Source organism: Mercenaria mercenaria, chromosome 15 (genome assembly GCF_021730395.1).
Source record: "Mercenaria mercenaria strain notata chromosome 15, MADL_Memer_1, whole genome shotgun sequence".
NCBI classification, from domain to species: Eukaryota; Metazoa; Mollusca; class Bivalvia; order Venerida; family Veneridae; genus Mercenaria; species Mercenaria mercenaria.
Window position 1 is genome coordinate 34,227,627 of NC_069375.1, and position 22,704 is coordinate 34,250,330.

The window sequence follows — 22,704 nt, forward strand, 5'->3', positions numbered from 1 at the left end:
ATCGTTTTACTCCCTCTAGTCCTGTGTTGAGCAGAATTGACCATTTACACATGATACAAGTACCATAATACAACTTAGTTTCAACCAGTTATTTCCGTAGTCAATTCTCACCATTTGTTTTCTGTTCTCACAGCTTTGCGACAATTTTCAATGCAAATATGTCATTTGTAAGAACGTATCGGCTACAAAGAAATTCCAATCAACAAAAATATTACACAGAAATGCATCACACTATTTGCAATTTGACATCTCTTTAAGCTGCTTTATGGTCATGTTTTGAATTTGTTCCAGTGACATGGTTGCCCCTCCTTGTCTCTCCAGAAGTTGTCTCACTTCAATGCTCATGAGAGAATCAAGACCGAGGTCACTCAAACTGTTGTCATCCATAATTTGCATCTGTTTCTTAACACCTGAAATAACGTTTAAGAAAGCGTCGCTTTATATAGATTCAAATTTTGAACAAATGAGCCGTGCCATGGGAAAACCAACACAGTGGGTTTGCGACCAGCATGGATCCAGACCAGCCTGCGCATCCGCGCAGTCTGGTCAGGATCCATGCTGTTCGCTTTTAAAGCCTATTGGAATTGGAGAAACTGTTAGCGAATAGCATGGATCCTGACCTGGTCTGGATCCATGCTGGTCGCAAAGCCACTGTGTTGGTTTTCTCATGGCGCGGCTCATATCATTGTAAAATATGAAAATTCAATAATGAATGTTTAATCAAGTAAAAGTACCCGCTGATACCATTTTACTTTTGGACGAAGTATATGCTATTGTTGCCAGTTTATTCAATAGCTATTCCCAAGGAAGTAAACGTTATCAAATATGTTCAGTATTAATTAGTGTTTTCAGGATTTAATTTTATGTTTTTTTTTATGAGCAATGCGTTTACCAATGCTTCGAAGCCATTATTAGTCCACAAACTTCAAATACTGTTAATCCGATGAAAGTGGATCTACATTGCCCAGTAAACATCATCGTATGGTCAGTAAAATAATTATGCCATCCAAATTATTACTTGGCTTGTAAAGTATAACAATGCTTGATAAACTTATAGCTTTATCAGCTTCCTTGTTTGAATGTATGTTAATTGCTATTAGTGTGCCAACTCGTTTAACTCGGTAGAGGGAGTGCAGCTCTGCGTACCATAGGGTCGTAAGTTCGATCTCCTGGCAGGTGTATATTGTATGTAATTATTTAATAGAACATGTAAATAATCAATCATTCATCCTCCACCTATGATTTATGTTAAAAAGTTCGCAGTTAATGTTGTATAGAATCTGTAGACACTAGCTGCGTCGGGCTTTACCCAAAACAAATCAAATAATTGCTGTAAGTAGTTTGAAATATATGCGATAAGAGAAAATTCATGTCTGGTAAATTATTTGACAATGCTTTAATCTTTAAAGTTAAATATTATCGATGCAATTGAAATTACTATAATTTAAATACCATACAACAGTCTTACCTATGATTTGAAGACAGCTGAAACTAGGTCTTGAGTTCTGTTGGATTTTTTGACGCCTTCATTTCCTTCCTCTGGTATGAAGCATGACACTACCGGTTCTGACTGGTTCATAAGTTTTTCCAGTGACGAGAAGCACGAAGTTATATTTTGGGGTACTGCACTTAGGTGCATCGCTTTATCATTGTGCTTCATGTTGTGAAATACACCGACCTGTTCAATTGGTCCAAACTGTATTGCCAAACCTTTTTGAACATAGAAAGACAAATGGATAATATACGTTTCATATATTTAGCGTGGCATCTCAACAATTGTTGAAAGGAAAGACTTCATTGATGTTCAATTGCACTGTAAAATGTCTGTTTAAGTATACTTGGTTGTTATTTTAAAGCGACGTTGAATTCGAATATACTTGCTCACCCATAAAAAGTTATGAAACTTGATTAACAGGTTTCTACTCTTGATTTCGATTTAATGTACTAAAGAATCTTTGTCTATCTAGGTGAATGTGTGTGCACTATAGATACTAACGTACCATTTAATCCATCCTTTGCTCTGTTTTCGCAAACTCTTTCTGTGATGGAGTTGGCATATCCATAATTAGTCTGTCCAATGTTTCCCCTACCACTAACAATGGAAGAGAAACAGACAAACCAGTCGCAAGTCTGTTCAAATAGTTCCCTTGTTAGAATGTCAAGGTTAATTACTCCTTGTGCTTTTGCTTCATAAGCACATCTGAATGTTTCTTCATCTTGGTTTTGCCACAACCCGTCTTTTAACACCTACACAAACAATTTAAGGTTAAGGTGGCATAGCACTTTGTATTTTTTTACAACCCGCATATGATTTTGATATCATATCAAAGTCGAAGTTATCCCCGGCGTGAATGTGTAACTGTTTTCTTGGTTACTAGTGACACGTTTTAGCTATGACGTCGCAAACATTACCATGCACGTCTATTTTGGCACCACGTTAAAAAGCGATAAAAATCGGTTTATTTTCTCTCATTTGTTTATTTTTCTAATTACAGCAACGAAACTTACATCTTTATGTGTGATATACAAAGGTCTACGGCGCTAGACAATATTTGTCACTTTTATTTTCAAAATTATGAAAAAAATGAAGAAAAACGACATTCTCAATTTTTTAGATTTTTAGAAAAAATGGCACACTTGTCTAATTAACGGAAAAACGGCTCGAAATATTTTTGCCAAATTTTTATATTTTCAAGATATATTTATATTTGGTAGAATATTAAAAAATTAAATACTTTTACCGTCCAGTTATTTTTTAATTAATGGTTTATCAAACATATCCGTCAGTAAAATTTGATGTCAAAATACAAACTCTATCTAATTAATGTTGCGTCAATAGAATAATATGGATGAACAGACACAATACGTTTTCACTCACGCTTTGTTTGTATGTGCATATGACAGAAATAGCAAAGTATCAAGCTTCAAGTATTTTGCATTATGTATTGTTCTTTAAAAATATACTTTATGTTAAATGTATTTATGCATGTATAACGTGACACATTACGTACTCTTCCTGTGTGGAGGTAATAATAAAATTCTATTCTGTTTTCTTTTCAGAACATCTTTAACTGAAAAAAATCATCTTATAGGAGAAATAAACCACTGAACATAAGTGAAAAATGTCTTGCATATCACAACTTTTTTTTTAGAATAAATAAAAAATGGCTATTGAATGAAAAGAACACAAGCAGTATCTGCATTAACCCATTTTCGTAACAGCTGGGAAAAATGTATTATTGCATTTAGTTTAAACATATTTTATTCCCAGTAATACATATACAAATTAAATACATACATCATATTTTGAACAAGATAAGTAGGAAATGATAAGAATGAAAGACACATAGTCTTACAGAATTATTGCATTTGATTAAACATTCGACATAGGATGTTCCACGCAATGCATCGATCCCAAACTGTTACACGTACGTGCAGTGAACTTCTTTGGATGTTAAAAAAAAACTTGCATAATTTTTACAAATAAATTCCATCTTTTTGCCCGCTACACATAGCTAAAAGTATAGCTTATCAGATTTATGTTTTACAAGTGCATTTTAAGCGTGTACCATGAAATTGCACAAGCTGTCGTATTCCAGTGAATTTCAACAACTGGGAGTTTAAAAAAGTACGAAATATAGAAATGAAATGCTACTCGTATATGTGCACTTACAATAGCGCTGAAACCAGGAAGGTCTAATTCAGTTGTTTCAGCTGAAACGTACATTAAAATTGCACATTACATTTTCATTCCCTATCAAAATATAATAACAACGAGTTCATTATTTTTGACCTGTTAGTTACACTAGCTCTTTTCACGACCTTCTCAGTTAATATTGCGCGTATTCCCTGCTCACGCATGACATCTTATCTTGTGTGTCGTGCGCGCATATAATCTCCTGCGCATGACAATTTATCTCTTCCCTTGAATAATGCACAAACGGGAACATAGGGTCTCCTCCAACATCAAAAGCTGGAAAGCCACTATAGGACTAAAATTGTGTCAGTGTGACGTAGTTCTCAACATCTGTCTGTTTAATTTTTGTTGCTCCACATTGGGAAAATGCTACATGCTTGCCTCAGTGTGATGATTTTTGTGGGCACAACCTTTGTCTAACCCCCTCAGTTAAGTGTTACATTTACCTTAGAGATAGAGGTCCTATGTTTGCTCCCGAGAATCGATCTCACTGAGTAAAGCATAAAGTATTTTCAAAATATACGACGAAGTTATGATCTGTACAAAAATTAGCCGGACAGATGGACGGACGGACGTACGCACGCTTGCATGCACTCACGCATGAATATTTCCCTGTAGCAAATACCAGTTATTACTAAGTAGATCGGTATCCTGATTAATAAGGATGTGCAACTACCCAGGGGGTAGGTCCTTACAATATCATAACTATTCATTAATTTCATCACTTTCTATCTCAGGTTTGATTAATACAATCGTATTTCGTTATTCCGGAAGGCCAAACTTGATACGATTTTTTTTTATCTTTGTTTTTTTTTGGGTGGGGAGGGGGGGGGGGGGGGGCGGGGGCGGGGGGTTGGGTCTGGAGGGGTGGTGATGATAGGCGAAATCACTGAATGGCACAGCGGCTAATTGTTTTATATATTAGGCTATAATTTATTATTTAGCAATTCCATTTTAATCATTTTGAAAGCGGGTTTCGTTATTAATAGTATAGTAATGAGACTGCGGGAGGCCGGTGCGCCATGCTAATTTTAAAATTCCAAAATGTCGTGCTCTCCAGATAATATTTCTTGCACACGAGATAAGTTGTCGAGACCACGAGATAAGATGTCGTGACCACGAGCTAAGCTGTCGTGCGCGCGAAATAATTTAATCTTTAAAAAAATAGATGCATGTCCTAAACATACTGCCGTAGTATATCCGTTGTACATCCGCTTGAAAAAGTTTTTAATCACAAAGGTACGCCTACATCTGAATAAAGTTACTAGCAAAGGTAAAAGTACATGTTTAAAATCTAAACATGTAGATATCTATCACTGCAAAGTACCATAATTTAAAGGAAAAGAAGGTATTGTCAAACACTACTACATTTTAGAAAAAAAGATATTTTACCTGCGAAAAAGGCTTCCTGTAAGACATTGTTTTTATCACTACACTTGATGGAATCTGTTATGTCATGTGTTCGTGTGACCTCACTGTTATCATGAGATTCTTCTTTTGTTTGTTTGTCTTGGGTTTTTCAACAGTATTTCAGTTATGTAACGGTGGACAGTTAACCAAACAGTCTTCCTGGATTCTGTACCAGTACAAACATGTTCTCCGCTTAGTAACTGCCAACTTCCCCCCATGAATCGGAGGTGGAGGACGAATGATTTCAGGTACTGTCTTTTATCATATCCTCTCGGAGAACGTACGCCTCGCTCAGGGCTCGGACTCACGAACCCGCGATCCGCAGATCTGCGCTATCACTAATGAGCGAAGCGGGCGGGCGGGCTCGAGATCCTTCTTTAACGTTCTTCAGCTTTTACATTCTTCAGCTATTAAACTTTTCAAACAATTTTCATTTCGAAAAAAATTAAAAACTGGTATATTTATAAATGACTTTGATTGCCTACATATAAATGACTTTGATTGCCTACATGACGGCACATTTTTGCCAGATTTAACAAGATCTGGAAACAGAATTTTTATGAAATTCATTCACGAAATATTTTTATTATAAAACAGTTAAGAATTAAGAAAAATGAAGTACATTTATAGGGGAATATTCAGTGCATACATGCCTTTTTAAGTATATAGATTATTCTTACGAAACCATACCCGCATTGTATCTAAGAACGCATTTTGACGTCACTTTTTGTTCGTCGCATAGCGGACAAAATCTGTGATTAAAAAGAATACTAGATGGTAAAAGTTCTCAATTTTTATAAATTTTGTTAAAGATAATTTTATCTTAAATATATACAATTTTGGCAAAATAATTTCGAGTCGTTTTCCCGTTAATTTAACGAGTGTGTGATTTTTTCAATAAAACTAAAATTTTGAGAATGTCGTTTTTCTTCATTTTTTCCATCATTTTGAAAACAAAAGTGACAACTACTATCCAGCGCCGTAGACCTTCGTATAACACACATAAAGATGTAAATTTCATTGCCGTAAATTGAAAAATAAACAAATGAGAGAAAATAAACCGATTTTTTTTATCGCTTTTTAACGTGGCGCCAAAACAGACGTGCATGGTAATGTTTGCGACGTCATAGCTAAAACGTTTCACTAGTAACCAAGAAAACAGTTACACATTCATGCCGAGGATAACTTCTACTTTAATATGATATCAAAATCATATGCGGGTTGTAAAAAATACAAAGTGCTATTCCACCTTAACTGTCAAATACGACGTCAATGATGAAGTAAAGGTATTAGTTAATATAGATAACAAACCTTTCTTAATTTTGTTAAAGTGTTTGTAGCTACAAAGTGATTTGTTGTATCATCCGTATTACTTTTTTTCAAAACGTGTATTTTGGCGCAATGAAACCAACAGAATTAACTGTAAAATAATATATGGACAATAGTGGCATTTAATCAATTATATTATCTTTTTAACATGTCAAAACTAGAAAAGTGTTTACCATGGCCAGATGAAATATTCCCCCTATTAGTTTACAGCTTCCCAAGAGGTTCCTGGCTTCAATCATGTTTGCAACATTTCTAGTGGAAGTTTGAATAGTTATTCCTCTGCCCTGCAGTATATTATAAAACATTTTATTGCAAGTGATTCCATAACTTTTATGCCCGATTGCAAAGAGAAAAGCTGAAAACAGGTTTTCTAAACTCTATATTTTCTGATATCGATTCTTTGTATATTTTTGGTTGCCATCTAGCAGTTCGTATATTGCAAGTCATTTAGAAGTTAAGGCTCGCATTTCATTTAATACCAACAGTTTATTAATAGTTTTGAACAGACAGTTTGTTTCGAAAAATGGCCCTGTGCAAAAATGGATATTATAACAGAACAGAGCAGGCTCCAGTCATAACAAATGTTTATTTTCAAAAATGTTATTTTATCGTTCCTGAAAATTTGAAAACACTGATTAAGAGTTTATGGTGTCGGTATAGCAACTTCGTTACATTTGTACCATTATGGGATTACAAGTGTTTTTGGTACCGGTAAATGCATTTTAACCTTCTGTGTTAACAAGTACGGAGCATATGATATTTATTTATATATACGTATAAACGAAATAATACAGACTATGCTAGGTATACTTGTACCGGCATTCATAATAGTATTAAAACGTGGAGGTAATACTTACACGTAAAAATGACAATTTACGTCTTTGATAAGACGTCCTTACTCCATTTCTTGAGGTCAGAACCAATAATTTGACACCTCATTCTGCCAGCCATTCTGCCAGCTCAAGACAAATCCCACCAAGTCCTCCAGTGATGACATACCATTTACGGGAATTGAACTGAAGTCTAGGTTCAGCATGTATCTTTTAGTAATGAGGAAGATTTTTAAAACAGTCTAAAATCGACCATAAATAAAGATTAACTACTTCTAATGCATTTGATGCCTAAAAATTAAACCTTCGACAGATTCTTTCTCAGAAAGAATAGCAAGTATTTTAAGTAAAAATGATTCCATTAATTAAAAAAAAACAAAAAAAAAAAAACAAAAAAATAAAATAAAAAACAAAACAAAAAACAAACAAACAAACAAAAAAAAAAAAAAAAAAAAAAAAAAAAAAAAAAACAACAAAAAACAACAACAACAACAAAACATTATATTTGTAAAGTGTATTAGCACTCTACCTTTATTAATACTTTTCCTATGTGTTTTCCCTGAGTCATTAAACGGAATGCTTTCTCGACGTCTTCTTTGTCGAATACTGTAGTGTTTAAAGGCTTGACAACTCCATCTGCGATTCCCCTTGTAAAATATTCACTTCATATGTTGGCCACTTGTATCATCAGATATGAGAAAATCCAGATGTACACCAGTAAAGCTAGCATTCTTCAAAAACATCTGCATACCTGAGACATTAGTAAAAGCGAATTAATTTGCATTACTACATATCACCTATTAAACGAACTGAACGTGATATGATATAGACAAAGTTTTATACCTTTGTTATGATAAAGTTGTAATACTTCAGAATCACAATATTCCCTGCTGCTAATCAGGTAGTATTAATTAGTTAGTAATTAACTACAAATTAGAAAAACAAACCTTTTCAACTATTTATCAAAGGATGTTATTCTAAACACATATACAATGTAATTACTTCAAATGTTCCAAGGTTTTCGCTTCAGAGTATCAGAACTACTTTTCAACAGAAATATGCCGAATCAATTATTGCACTCACAATTCTTCACAAAGCTACTATTATAAGCTTCTCTATAATTCAATGTAATCGAAATATATGTCTTTTTAAGAATGCAACATATTAAACAAGTCGAGAAGCAGAATACAGTAAATGTTTTATTCCCAAAGTTGATCTTTCAGTTGTTTATTTACCTAAAGATGCATTTTGAAACAAATCGTATTTTCCCATTTCTAGAAATCTTCCACAGCTGTTCAAAACACGAACACTTGCGTAGAGAAAATCACCAGCTAATGAGTTTAATACTATATCTACACCTGAAAGAAAGATGATCTTAAAGACATTTGTAATACCTGCATTTTCTAATGGTTTTGCACACATTTTATGACAGACTCAAAAGCTATAAAAAAGGAAGAATATGTCTACTTCGCAAAAGGCAGACAAATCCATTACAGATATTGAACATATTCAAATATTTGGTGTTATACTTGAATTATGGGCCTCAGAATTTCTTATTGCTATCAAACCTGGCAATTCAAGTGCACATTATATGGTTTTCAAAAGACCTGAACAATACACGTAAACCTAAGAATGTTTGTTATATATTGTTTGCAGGTAATAGGTATATTTGCTGGTTTTGGAGTTCTGTTACTTGTTGATAATTAATTTTGATTTTGGAAAAGCAATTAAAACAACGCGTGCCCATAAGTTAAGCCGACATTCTGAATAAGGTATAAGAACTAGCTAGTTCAGCTATCAAGAAATAGATACTGAACATCAAAAATTGTTTAACATTTCAGTTCTTTGCCAAAAGTGGAAGTATTCTAGTCCTAAGCAAATCTCTAATTTGGTTAGCCTTTGAAATAAAAATACCTGCTCCTCCTGTTGCAATTAGTATTTTCTGTTCAAAGTCCGTTGTTCTTGAACTAAAAATATTGTCTTTATCTAACATCGGATATTTCGACAGTAGGAATTCCATCTTCTCATCGGAGCCAACCGTCGTATATATTGTACATCTATACCTTACAGCGATGGATATAGCTGCTTGGCCCAGTCCACCACTACCAGAGTGAATGAGGACGGTCTCACCCTTAGCTACGTTACCCTTGACAACCAGAGCCAAGTAGGCAGAGAGATATGCCATTGGAACCGTTGCTGCTTGTTCAAGAGTCCATTCTGCCGGCACAGCCCAAACACAGTCTGTTCGCGTCACGACCGATGTTGATATACCCTTTTAAACATCACAATTATACTTTGGTGACACAATGTCATCCAGTTTACGAATGATAATAATAATAAATAAATGATAATAAAGATAATTCATTTTTTTCAATTTTTGTCAAAAGTTGTTGCCACAAAAATTAGACTTCATTTAGCAACCATGGATATAATGCTTCTTTATCTATACGCAGTTAGATTTCTTTCGCACTCACTCCTTGAACTGTAAAACGCGTTCAATATTTTGAAAATGCCTCTGATAAAATTGTGCACTAGAAATTCTATTTAAACAAAACGAGACATTCACAATACAAATATGAAAGAGAGAAGAATTGGTGTCAGTGCTAAGTATATATCTGTATTTCGATCCGTTTGAAGCATAAAGCAAACCCAAACAAAGCGAGGATAGGTTCGGTATGATTGTAACATACCACACGCAACCATAACACAAGATTTCAAACAGAACCAAGTATGAAAACCCATATAATAGACTGAATTATGTATAAATTACTTTAAATAAACTATTGAGAACACAAAGTATTTGCTTTACCTTCAGGTCTGAAACAAGACCCATCACACGTTTTCCATGTTCATCAACACCCGAGAACTTCATACCAAGCATGGCTTCAGGGCTCGTGTATTGACCAGGATTGGCGGACGGCGATAGTTTACCAGCTGCTATCATCACGTCACGGAAGTTTAAGGCTGAATAGCAAACAATGTAGTTCTGTTTTTTAGGATCAACATCGCTTTCTACTTCTGACTGTGTCCACGTCAAACTCGACAAGTCACCAGATCTTTTGATTCTGACTTGCGCATTTGTGGTTGGAATCTTTGATACTGAAAAGAAAAGTGCTTTCCACCTTTATTTGTTCAATGTCTGCTAAACCACCGATATACAAAAGTGGTCTGACAATAATAGCTTTCATCTTCGATTGCAGAAGAATTATAATCCCACAAGCGCAAAAGGTACCGGAGCTTGGCATTTATCAACTTGTTATCAGAGTTTTGTATTTATATACTGAAATCAAATATTTTAATCTAGACCTTCCGATTACTGAAAGGATAAATGTATAACAATATCTAAACATTTTGTCTGAGAAAGTTTAATAACACCTTTAGAAGGAATAACAGCTTAAAATGATACATTTAAAACATACTGCACTTCAGTGGCACATATCGTAAAGATCCTACGCATCCGTACTCATTTAAGATGTTAACAGCCAGGTCCGCACTGACAATATCATTCATAATGTTGTCTTGACTTTCTATTGGTGAATCGGAGAGATTGACAATACACCTGAATACAATTTTATGTGAATATACATTAAGAACGAGATTTGAAAAGAAGCAACGGTGTAAAATATATAACATTAGATTTTAAAAACACAAGCTTATATCTTAGTAGTTTCTTATTGCTTTATCTGTCTTTCAAGAAGTTTGATAAGTTTCGTGTCAAAATACAACCAAAATACGTTTTCCGGAGGAATGATTCACTTAAATAGTAATTTGAATAATTTGAATAATTTATTTTACCGTATTTTAGAAATGCATTAACAGAGCAAATATGAATGCCTACCTGATTTTATCATACCCTTCTTCGTGTATCAAACATTTCACCAGTCCTAGCAACCCGCTGTTTCTTTCCTCCGTAATCAACCACAAGTTTTGTCGGGAATGTGTCTTTCTTATATCAGCAAACAACTTCTTCAAATTCTCTATCCATTTAAAGTCGCCAAGAGAGATGTAGAAAAATGACTGTTCTGACATTATACACACCTTTTTCTTTCTACATAACAACAAAGTTGAATTTCCAGGTCGGCTAAAATCGTATATTACTGCAAGACTGATATCTCTGAAAATCCTATCACATTTCTTGACAACATCTTTGCCGTCTGCTTCTCTTGATTAAATAAAAACAAACCCATCATCAGAGAGAACGTTTGAAATACAAGTACCAGCCTTCCTTGAGTATACATCATCACGGATCAAAACAAGCTGAAAAGTGTTCTTAAAACAGTTAAAATCTTTCCCATCGTGTTCTGAATCTTCAACCAATGGCCTATCCCTAATGTAGAAGTCTTCGGACATCTTGTATTCCTTTATCTTATTGCCGCTTGATACGTAGTATGTAGCTGTGTGAAGAGGATTCTTAGAGATGCAGGTTTTGATATTTTGGACCAAATCTTTACTTTCAACCTTTAAGACATTGATGACATTTGGACTGTTCTCTAAGACAAGTTTAACACATATCATTAAATCTTCATCGCTAACATACTTGTTCCCTGATGATCCTGTCTCTGTCTGCTGTTTGGCATTTTGTTTGTCAGTTATGGCGTCACCTCCACACGCAAGTGCAGTTTTCTTTCGGTTATCGCTGTTTCCAAACGAGTATGGCACAAATGTGTGCGACTCCAGTAAAGGTGATAGATCTCTCGGTTGGTAAACAACTGGAACGTAGTGCGAACCTCGGATCACTGCGATGGCAGTTTCGCAACTACCTGTTGCCAAAGTATATTTTACTTGTGTATCTGTAAATGGATATTTAATAACTTATAACTACCGATAGTTTAAGAGATATCTTTTCTTGTCTAATAAAATTAAATAGATATTAGAATTGCTTAAAATGCACTTAGTGCCTGGCAAAATTATAAACTGTTTTGGTCTGAAAATAAGAAAAATTGCATGAACTATTCGTAAATGGAAATCAGTAAGCGTACTTGATACTTATAGTGGAACAAGTAAGGCTTATGTATTAAAGCGGTTTTATTAAGAGCATTCAAATTTGACTATACAGAATTTAAGTTCTAATATAAACTAACAAATGTCACATCAATTTAGAACTCACGGGCATTAACTGGCAAAGAAGTCACCATGTCTGGATGTATCAAACACTCTCGTATACATCTGGGAAGGAAGAGACCTCTTTTCATTTTGTTCAACAGCGGATATTGCAACATAGCATCTAGGAAGGTCACCCAGTTGCCAGGCCAACTTATCAATCCATTTCGACCTAGAAATATCGACAGAAAAAAACCGACAGAATGAATACATACATTCTGTAATTTTCATTGATGCGTAACTTTCTTTTATGTTGTCAAATATCAAATAAGCTCAGCATATGTCTAGTTTTCTATACTAATATTTTCACGAACTTTAGAAAGAATCCATTAGCCTGTTCTGTATATACACATATTTTGTTTTTCTGGAAACTTACCTGATAAATCTGACGCCTGTATGTACTGAAAAGAATCGCCGTAGTTATATCCCCGCAAACATAGTTCTTTATACACATCCGTCCGACTTAGCTCGAAGGTTTGGTTTTGGTCATCAGTTTTATTCGACTCTGTTGATTTCAAGCGTTGGATGTCGTTCACACAAGACTCGAACACAAATCCAGTGGCAACCAGTGAATCCCTTTTTATTACTTCAAAGTAACCAGTGTCTCGTAATATATTTATTGCTAGTGACGGCTTTGTTTCTACAATGTAAATGCAATAAGTGTCATAACTGTCGCTATCGTACAATTTAAACTAGAATGTCTTTGACTTATACAACTTTTATCATTCGAATACTCATACTGCGTTTTATTCATCTGCCAGAAACAAAACATTTGGCTAATATCTTATTTCATGAAGTAAAGTAACGTGTTTACAAACCTGTCTTATCTTTATCATATTTACAAGTGGTTTCCGCTTTCAGAACGACCGCACTGTGAAATTCTACACCTCTGAATTTTATGGCTTGCGATCCGTAGTGCTTTCCTAGCATTTTTGAAAACGATTTGCAAATCAAGTGAAGATATCCAGTGGGTGTTCCAGTGGGAACTGGAAACAACGCTGGACCGTCCAAAGTCTGAGGGTTAAAATTTAGTCCCCATTCGAAACATCTACAAGAAAGAATAATTCTTTTCAACCGGACTTTACTCATAAAAGAAGTTTATTACCAATAACACCTGAGTCCAGGGTGAGGAACTTTGGAATTGGAATATGATAAATATTTATAAAATTTGACGTCTTTCGTTAGTTTATCTCACAGGACAAATTATTTAACTTTCGCTTTTATTTTGATAAACTCATGTCCCTTTCTAAATTTTTTCATTGACATTCAGTATATATGTTCAACTGGTATATATATTTTACACTCGTATGCAATAGTGAATGTAATACATAGACGATTCTCACCGTCCAAGATTAGACAGAAAGAATGACATGTCTGTCTGGCCTCGTTTCATAAGCCCAGCAATACAGAAGCTACCGGATAACGCACGCCTTAACAAAGGTTGAAGTAAACAGTGTGGTGCCACTTCTATGACAACGGAGCCTTTCGGAATTTTTTGTATTGCTTCGTAAAAGAAGACCGGAGTTGTCAAACTTTTTGTCAGATAATCCGCTGAAAAACACCGGGTTTGTCCACTGTCCAACAGATTCTCATGCATAACTGTGCTGATCCATTGTTCGGTATTTGTTCTTGAACTTTTAATGATCTGTGTACAAGTGGTATAATCATCATTTATAACAAATAACAAGGCATTTCAACACAAATACATCGTCATATTATTTTCACTAGTCTAAATTACAATCAAGAATGAGGTACCTTCTTTTTCAATTAAAGTGGAGGTCTATAAATAAATTTGTTATTAACTGAAGTATTTATAAACGTCAAGGAAAGTATTTCTGTAAGGAAACACATTTCAAATATGTAGTGTTTTAATGGTATACTAGGTCACAAAAAATGGCCAATCTTCCATTACTTTCATAGCTTTGTCATTAATGATGGAATCACACACAGTGATTGGTAGATTTAAATAAATATTGTAAATTTTAATATTTTCAATGCTCCTTCTCTATACTATCAAAATTCCTTTCTGAAAATAGTCAGCTTACAATTTGGAAATTACGCAAAATGTTTTCCTGTTTAAGCACAAATTTTGCAAATATTAGAATGCGGTTTGACTGTTTTGAACAGTATATATGATTAATTCGAGGCTTTAAATACGTTGATGCTACCCGATAATAGGCAGTTCGACGCCAAACGACCCGAGACGGTTATTCATTGTATAGTTGGGGCATTTTCACAGATTTAACGTCTTTAAATCGTATGTTTTCATTCATCAACGAACAATATTAAACTTACAAACTTTTGCTGGATGTTTATATGAAACAAGCTACAACTAAAGTTTACAAATTAAGTAACCATGTAGCATAAATGTGTTTATTTTTAGATATCATATAGACATGTCTACCTTGCAGACTGCACTCCATGTACTTTATATTATAGTCTAATTCAAACAAAATGAAACGAAGCATACATGTACTTGAATAAAGGTCAAGGGTACAAATGAATCTAAATGTTTGATTCTTTTACTAATATTTGTCCTGAAAAAAAGTAAGCAGGAAACCATACGTACCGATAACGATATTCAACAGGACAGTTATTGTATTTTGTTGTTTTATTATTATGTAACAAATTGTCTGTAACGGGTAATATTTGCTAAAAAGCTCTTTAATGTCAGTTTAAACTAAATACAAACATACCTGTTTGAGAGATTTGCTAAATGGTTTTTCAACCGCCTTTAAATCTTTAGAATGAAACGCAATGCCGTTGGTATTGAGAAGTTTTGCAAATATGCCTTTATCCAGGACAGTGTTGACGAATGTTTCTACAACATCTTTACGTCCTGACACAGTCACCGAGTCTTTCGCATTGTGGCATGCAAGAACTACTCCATTAGGAGCAAGGACCTTCGTTTCTTCCCATGACAAACCTTGAACAGAAAAACAGACATCAAATCACTGTCGGTATAAAGTATTTTGAAATCAGAATTTTCACGATGAAGTAATTTTCGCCAAATTCTCGAACATAACTGGTTACATTTCAGGCAAAGAAATCTGGAATAATATTCTAAATTGAATATTACTTAAAGCTAGCTTACTAAATGCTACTGAAAGCATCAGGTTTTAGAAGCAGTTTTGTGTTAAAAGCAGATGCAAATAGTTCTTTGCAAGCAACTGTAATTTCAAAATGACTGACAATGTTAATTTAGAATCAGTGTATACAAATATGTAATATCAAAAGATAATTAATTATGAACACATATGCACTAATCGCGTTACACTCGTTTAGATTTGATTGGTCTGAACTAGCAGCAATATTTCATTTTTTTGTAATGTTTTTATATTCTCATAACCGTTTCCATTTCTAGACTTAGCCTAATTTTGTTTAGATAAAACGGAATCTCACATCACGCCAATGGAAAAAACAGCTTATATGATGCTACCGTAAAAGTGACACTAATTGCATACTAATAGCAGCCATAGCCCCTGGTGGTAAACCAGCATTTTGTATGTGAAAAGCTCTCCAATAGGCAATGGAAAGGGTTTCTTCAACTGAGAGACAGCCATCGACATAAGCTCAAGCAAGTTCCCCGATTGAATGGCCCACTATTCCATTTGGTGTTATCCCCATAACAGTCAACACATCGTACAAAGCAATCTTCACAACAAGAATAGCCATGCGAAGTTATGCATTTATACCAATTCAGTTACTACATTCGTTTTCATTTTTTATTTTAATGTGAGGTTGTGAATTTACGAAATTGTCTATATTTTTGACTTTTAAAACACTGCATCAAATGTATAAACGTATGTCAGTAGTATCTATAAGTATTATTTCATTCATTATTATTACAGTAATGTCTTTAGCAGTTGTTTTGCTGCTGCCAGATAGAAATATAACCATTTATTAATTGGAAGACACAACGCTAGGCACCACTATTACAAGTATTTATTAACTGTATATACTTTTGTTCGTTAAACATGCACCTTTATAAACTGTTCAATCAACGCTATAACATGTATAAACGAGAATGTTTAATAACATTGATACTCCTTCGCTTAATTCACATTACTTTTATTTTTGTTAGGTCTAACGCCAAACCAGCACAGTTATAGGTCATATGGCATTTTTTCATCGTCTGATAGTGAAGGAAGACCCAAGGTGCCCCTTCGGGTATTATTTCAAGCGCTAGCTGGCACCTAGGCAGAACCACCGAACTTCCGTAAGCTAGCTTTATAGATTCTTCGCATTCACACAAATCAGGCAATAATTACATTTTTATGAATTTCAGTGCAAAGAATATCCTACCTGTATAGCTGTAATTGATACTGATGTATTAATAAGACAATCATTTGATGTTCCGTTCTTGATGATTTCCAGCAGCTCGACGCCAAATTGCTGTAGGATCGAATCCGATTTCAAAATTGAGTTACGGAAATCCCCGATTTCCATCATGGCTTTGCCCTTACAAGGCCATTGAGCTCCCATACCGGTGAATACCAGCCAAACTTGTCGTTTTGGATAAGATTTGTCCTTGTAAATAATAATATGATATTTTTATTTCCATGTCATTTTTTTCAGAAACACTAAAGATAGAAACCGTGGAAGGTATTAAGGACGTATACTAGAATTTGGGGCGAAAATTTTCCCAATAACAGAATTTCTTTAAACTTTGGATATTGAAGGACAATCATCTAAGAAACAAAAAATGCAAAAAAAATCATAGGTCACCGGATTCGAAAAAGAGTTATCTGCCCTTGAAAACGGCATTTCCCCCAAAAATGACGTGATATATATTGTTAACAATAACCTTTTCAAACTGTTTGGTAAAATGTCACCTATTGTTACCCCAAAACATCCTTTTTAACACTATGACCTATCCTTATTCTAACAAAATTACGGCCAAAAGCATATAAATGATAATACTTTATTTGAGTTACTGTCACGTAAATGATATGACCACGTGTTAACAGGATGTCGACACATTGTTTTCGGGTCAAAATGACCTCATGTTACTGTCTAATTACATTTATAAGTGTTTAGACTTGTACATGACAATTTGTACGTAAATATTTTGTAGCTAGGACTAGTATTCTATGCTCCGGAGATAAAAGGCCGGCTGGATCTCTGACATCATTGGCGTTCATGATTTGTTGAATGCACATTAAATTTAGCAAATATTAACAAAGTTGTAATGAAATATTGTTGGGCAAAAAGGTTGAATTTTGAAAAAATCCTAACTTACTGGCTTTGGTAACATAACTTGCCAGTCAGAACAGACTAAGCCAAACCTTATTGCTAGGTAAAGATTTTCTTATTCCCTGAAAATTCACTGTATTTTTAAATCCAATAGCCAGTTTGTCCAATAATCGACTGTATCGTTTATTTGATACATAAAGTAGAATAATCAACTTATTTGTTGTATATTTTTAACAGTTTTAGATATCAATTTTGCTTTGACCACAAAAATTTGATATATATTTCCCCTAGATGATGCTATAATTTATATAAGTCGCAAGTTATGACAGTCATCACGAACCCTTTTACCTTTGATAGTGACCACCATTGTTTACCATTGGAGTAAATAGTATATATCTAATTTGGACAACATTTAGGGTAATTTTTGTTGAAATGTAGTAAATAGTAGTTTTTCTCCGGTGCTGTTTGAACGCAAAATCAGTTCTTCACGTCAACAGTGGAAAAATAATAACAATATAATATATAAGATAATAAAAAGGATTTCACATTTTTAATACAAGAACTGTTACTTTTAAAAAGAAGACATGGGCTAACTAGTAGTTCTCCGGAGATTTGCGAAAATGTTATGGAGACGATGTTACGTGAATTCATCATCTTCTTATTTTTTTTTCTTTTGAGTGGTATATAGTACTTGAATATACATATTAAATGTATGTGTAAATAAGAAAATTAAAAATATTCAACTACTTTTGTGTGTGTTGAATAATTCATTTTTAATTTAAACACAATGATCTACCTTGCGCATACTTGTCTAGATGTTGTATTTGTACTCCTAATGGTTTAGGTTGAATAAGTTATATTGCAAATCATTTCAAAATCACATGAAATATCCCCTTAAATCCACGAATCCGTTCAAAATGTTTCTCAAATAAATTACAGTAATAATGTTTAAACGGGCGCATTGTCCTTTTAAATAAGATTCTATTTGTATAAAACAGGAATTCACAGAAATGAATATATTATAAAAATCCTACTTTTGAGATTTTTTTGAAATAATGACTTGGTTTATCATATGTTTAAATTAGCCTTACGCTAAATAAGGGAAATTTAATCTCGCATGAGCGGGGTTGGTGGTAAGAAAAACAAGGAAATGTTTGGTAATCAGGTGAGTAAATGACCCTAAGACTAAATAAGAGATATATAATCTCACTTTTATGACACCTTATTACTTAAATGCTTTCCTTAACAAAAGAAGTGAAATCACCAAGCATTAATGAAGATTATTATTATGTAAAAAAGATGTTTCATGATTCGAAGAAAAGTTACACTGGTATAACATTTGAGGAAAAATAAATTGTATTGCTAAAGTAAAAAGATTGGCTAGAAGCAATTCGTTAACACAATAATGTAAAGAAGTATGATACACATCAGCAAAATGTCTTCCCGTAAGTTTTAAAAGTATTGGAAATATTTAGATCAGCCGGTAGTTTTGATACTTACATTAGTCTTGATGAGTTTAACTATCAATTTTAAAACATACCAAATAATACTCAATCAGTAATGAATGATAAAATTAATTTAGAACGTGATGAAACTGTAAATGTCAAATATCTTTATTGAGCTATTTTTGTAGGAAATTTAACAATGTAATATCTCCTTATTTATGTACAATTTTAGTTTTTGATAACTGTGTTTACCTAGTATATGATCAATAAAATCTGTATAAAGATCCTTTATATAAAGGGTGATAAAAATATACTTTCGAATTATAAAGGTATCGCACCAATTAATGTCATAATAAAAAGCTTTTTATCAATAATAAGTATTTAAAGGTGGATAATCAGATTTTGGCCATGTAACGGATTTGTTCGAAACTTTAGCATCTGATCATTTACACTCATTTATGTTCACTTAACACTTAATACAAATTAGATTTTCACTGGAGGTATTTTTAAAATTTCATTTTCCTATCCTGGTTGCCCAACCAAGATAGAGTTATTTTATCATAAGTATAAATTTGATAAACACACTTTGCCTAAGGAAATGTATAAATATTAGACATATTGTAATATATTTGTAAAATATTTGCATTAAAAATTATGTATTTAGATGGAATTCATTAGAAACGCAAGTTTGAAAAATTATTATTACCTCCCTTTGCCTATCTTGGTTGCGCAACCAAGTTAGATTGGAAATAAATGAATTCAGAAGCTACACACAGCTTTAAAACTTGCATTTTGGTGCAGATTGTTCAATAATTGATATGTCTATCAAATGCAAATGTAAAACTAGACATTGTATCGAAATAAAAAGAAATACCCAGCTTTTTATATACTTTCATATTAAAGGGGAGTAATTACAACATTTTATAAAAATAATAAAATATACATTTCAAATAGGAATCTAACTCTATGTAATCGTTCTTTTTGTTCCTTAAATAATTCTCTACCAGAATATACAAAAAGTAAAAAATGTCATTAAATGTTGTTTAAATGTGATTGACCACCTTTAAGAAGTCGCATCAATAGTTGGTGTGAACATGAAAAATTATGTTATGATTTTCGATGTGGTTTTCGTGAAGGGCATGTTACAGCAGATTCTTTTTTTGTCATTACATACTACTTTACAAATAGGTTTATCGGAAAAGTCAAAATTATGGTGTATTTCTGTAGATTATCAAAAGGTCTTTGACACTGTTCACAGAGATGTTTTATGAAAGTAATTGATACAATCAGACATAAGAAGTAAAATGACGGATATGGTAAAGTGTATATACTATAATTCTCAACCTTGTGTAAAAATATCAAGTCTTATGAATGTGACGTGTCAAATTTCTTTAATGTAACCATCAGTTTGAACTAGAGTGAACCCTTATCATATTTACTCTAAATACTCTTTATAGATGATATTGCTGAAAATATGAATTTTGATGCGTTAACCGAAAACAAAAGATTTTGAGCTTTTGTCTATGTAGATCTTATTTGAGGTTGATGATATAGTATTGTTTACTACTGACTTAATAGTCTGCAGTCACAAATAGGTGCTATTACTCATTAATTTGTAAAACGGGGTTTAAAAATCAATGTAAGTAAAACTAAGATTTATCTGCTGGACAAGAGGAAGCAAAGGTATCCTAACTTTTATATAGATAATGAAAAAAGTTGACTGAAATTGTTGATAAATTTTCCTTCACTTGGTACTATGGTGCCGTTGAAGCTCTTTATGATCAAAACCTTAGAGCATATGATAACCATTTAAATGTTTTGGTAAGGTTGACCTTGATATCAGAACAAATGTATTTATCTTAACCATAGAGGTAGATAAATCAAATATTCGTTTTGGTAAGTAAATAGTATGTGTAAAAATGCAAGCCCCTATCTATGCTGTTAAGGGCGAATTAGTCGCTAGCCCTTGTCAGTTACTTGTAAGAAAAAAGACCATTTCACATATTCAAATATGTGATTTTTCTTTGAACCTTATGTAGATTATTACAGTAGGTTAAAACCTATAATTATAAAAGATCAATTTGTTGAAGAATGGAGTATTAAATTTAACGCCATGTCATAATTAGATTGTTATTGTAGATGTAGAACTTGTTTTGAAAAGAATTTAGATGTTACACCAAATGACAACCTAGGAAAACAGTTGATTAACTTACAATTATGTTCGACAGTTTAGATATAGAATTAGGAAGGCATGTTAATGTAGAAAGGGATAAATATTGTGTGAATTATGCCGTCAAAGTTCTATTTAGTCTGAATATCGTTTCATATTGTGTTGCTTGTTATATAGTTGTATTAATTCCGTAATCTTAGATCGATGTCCATGATGTACTGTGCAATCGTTTAATGCATCAGTTCTATTTAACAGTAAAAGACGCACATATAATATTCTTAAATTTATTACCGTTTACGAAAAAAACCTCTTTCAAGTTTTATTTTCTTTTGATCGTATAATATAATCTAGTTTGGATTTGTCTTTTGTCTATATATCCACTTTATTGTATATAGTGTTTTGCCATAAGTTTTGCCCCGACCTCTCAACCTTATCAGAAATTGATTTTCGAGAGTATTCCCGTAGAAGTAGAAGAAGAAGTTGTCTTTTTTTTTATTTGTAAATTGGCAAAGGCAAATGTATTGCTGATAGTAATTTAAGCTGAAACTGAAACTTTGATGGTCACATCTTATCCAAGTTCAAACACATGAAATCAATGGAAATGTTCGCTTTCTAAAGGTTAGAAAGAACGAATATTTTTATCAGCATATGAATACAAACTGCAATCTAAGCATTAAAAAAACCCCAAAAAACCCCCAAAAACAACGTGCTTTGAGCTTTCGTATCATGTACTTATCATACATACCAGTATTCATCCTCGGTTTATCACACTGGACCGTATCGACACCATTTAAAAGATTGTTTTTCAATTCTTCCATGTTATTCGACATTGGCAGACGACACGAAATGCCACTAATAACAACATCGCTTTGTGACGTCATACTTGTATGACTTGTCATTGCGGGTTTCTCTTGTTAAGATCCTGATTCTTCAGATTTTTGTAACTATATAAATATGACAGTATAAGTTAATGTCATTTGAATAGCTTTTCCTAACTTGAATTTGATAGAACAGATTTTCCACCTTAAGCACAAATGCATCTTGTATATTTTGGATAAAACATTTTTCGAAAAGATTCATCAAAACGCATAAATACCAATTCACCTGCACTTCTTCTGTACTATCTCAAAGCTCAAAAATTAAAGCTCAATTAGTTAAATTTAATATTAATTTTGTTAAATACCGATTTAAATATGAAAAAAATGACAAAACTATATTCACACAATCATAATTGTATGTGGCTATACGCCTGATAAGTTTTATTTATTATTACAAATGCAGTTACTGTTTTTTATTTTACTAAATTTTACAATCTGATATTCTTATTACAGAACATTATGTAAGGTGTGCTTTGAAATTTATTTGAGCCGTGCCATGAGAAAACCAACATAGTGCATTTGCGACCAGCTTGGATCCAGACCAGCCTGCGCATACGCAGTCTGGTCAGGATCCATGTTGTTCGCTTTCAAAGCCTATTGCAATTAGAGAAACCGTTGGCGAACACTATGGATCCTGACCAGACTGCGT

The 22,704-nt window shown here is 33.3% G+C and overlaps 1 protein-coding gene across 1 annotated transcript; it reads right to left on the reverse strand.

Moving 5' to 3' along the window:
* Nucleotides 1-231: 231 nt before the first annotated feature.
* Nucleotides 232-22,076, reverse strand: LOC123554103 (fatty acid synthase-like). The gene is made up of 15 exons (XM_053524167.1): nt 21,923-22,076; nt 15,063-15,292; nt 13,710-14,011; nt 13,185-13,414; nt 12,743-13,006; nt 12,374-12,538; nt 11,450-12,056; nt 11,105-11,314; nt 10,686-10,825; nt 10,076-10,365; nt 9,181-9,538; nt 8,502-8,624; nt 3,674-3,714; nt 2,001-2,247; nt 232-410 (listed from the first exon to the last, which is right to left on the reverse strand). Exons 1-15 carry the CDS (start codon nt 22,074-22,076, stop codon nt 232-234), a joined length of 3,540 nt encoding a protein of 1,179 aa, XP_053380142.1.
* Nucleotides 22,077-22,704: the final 628 nt, after the last annotated feature.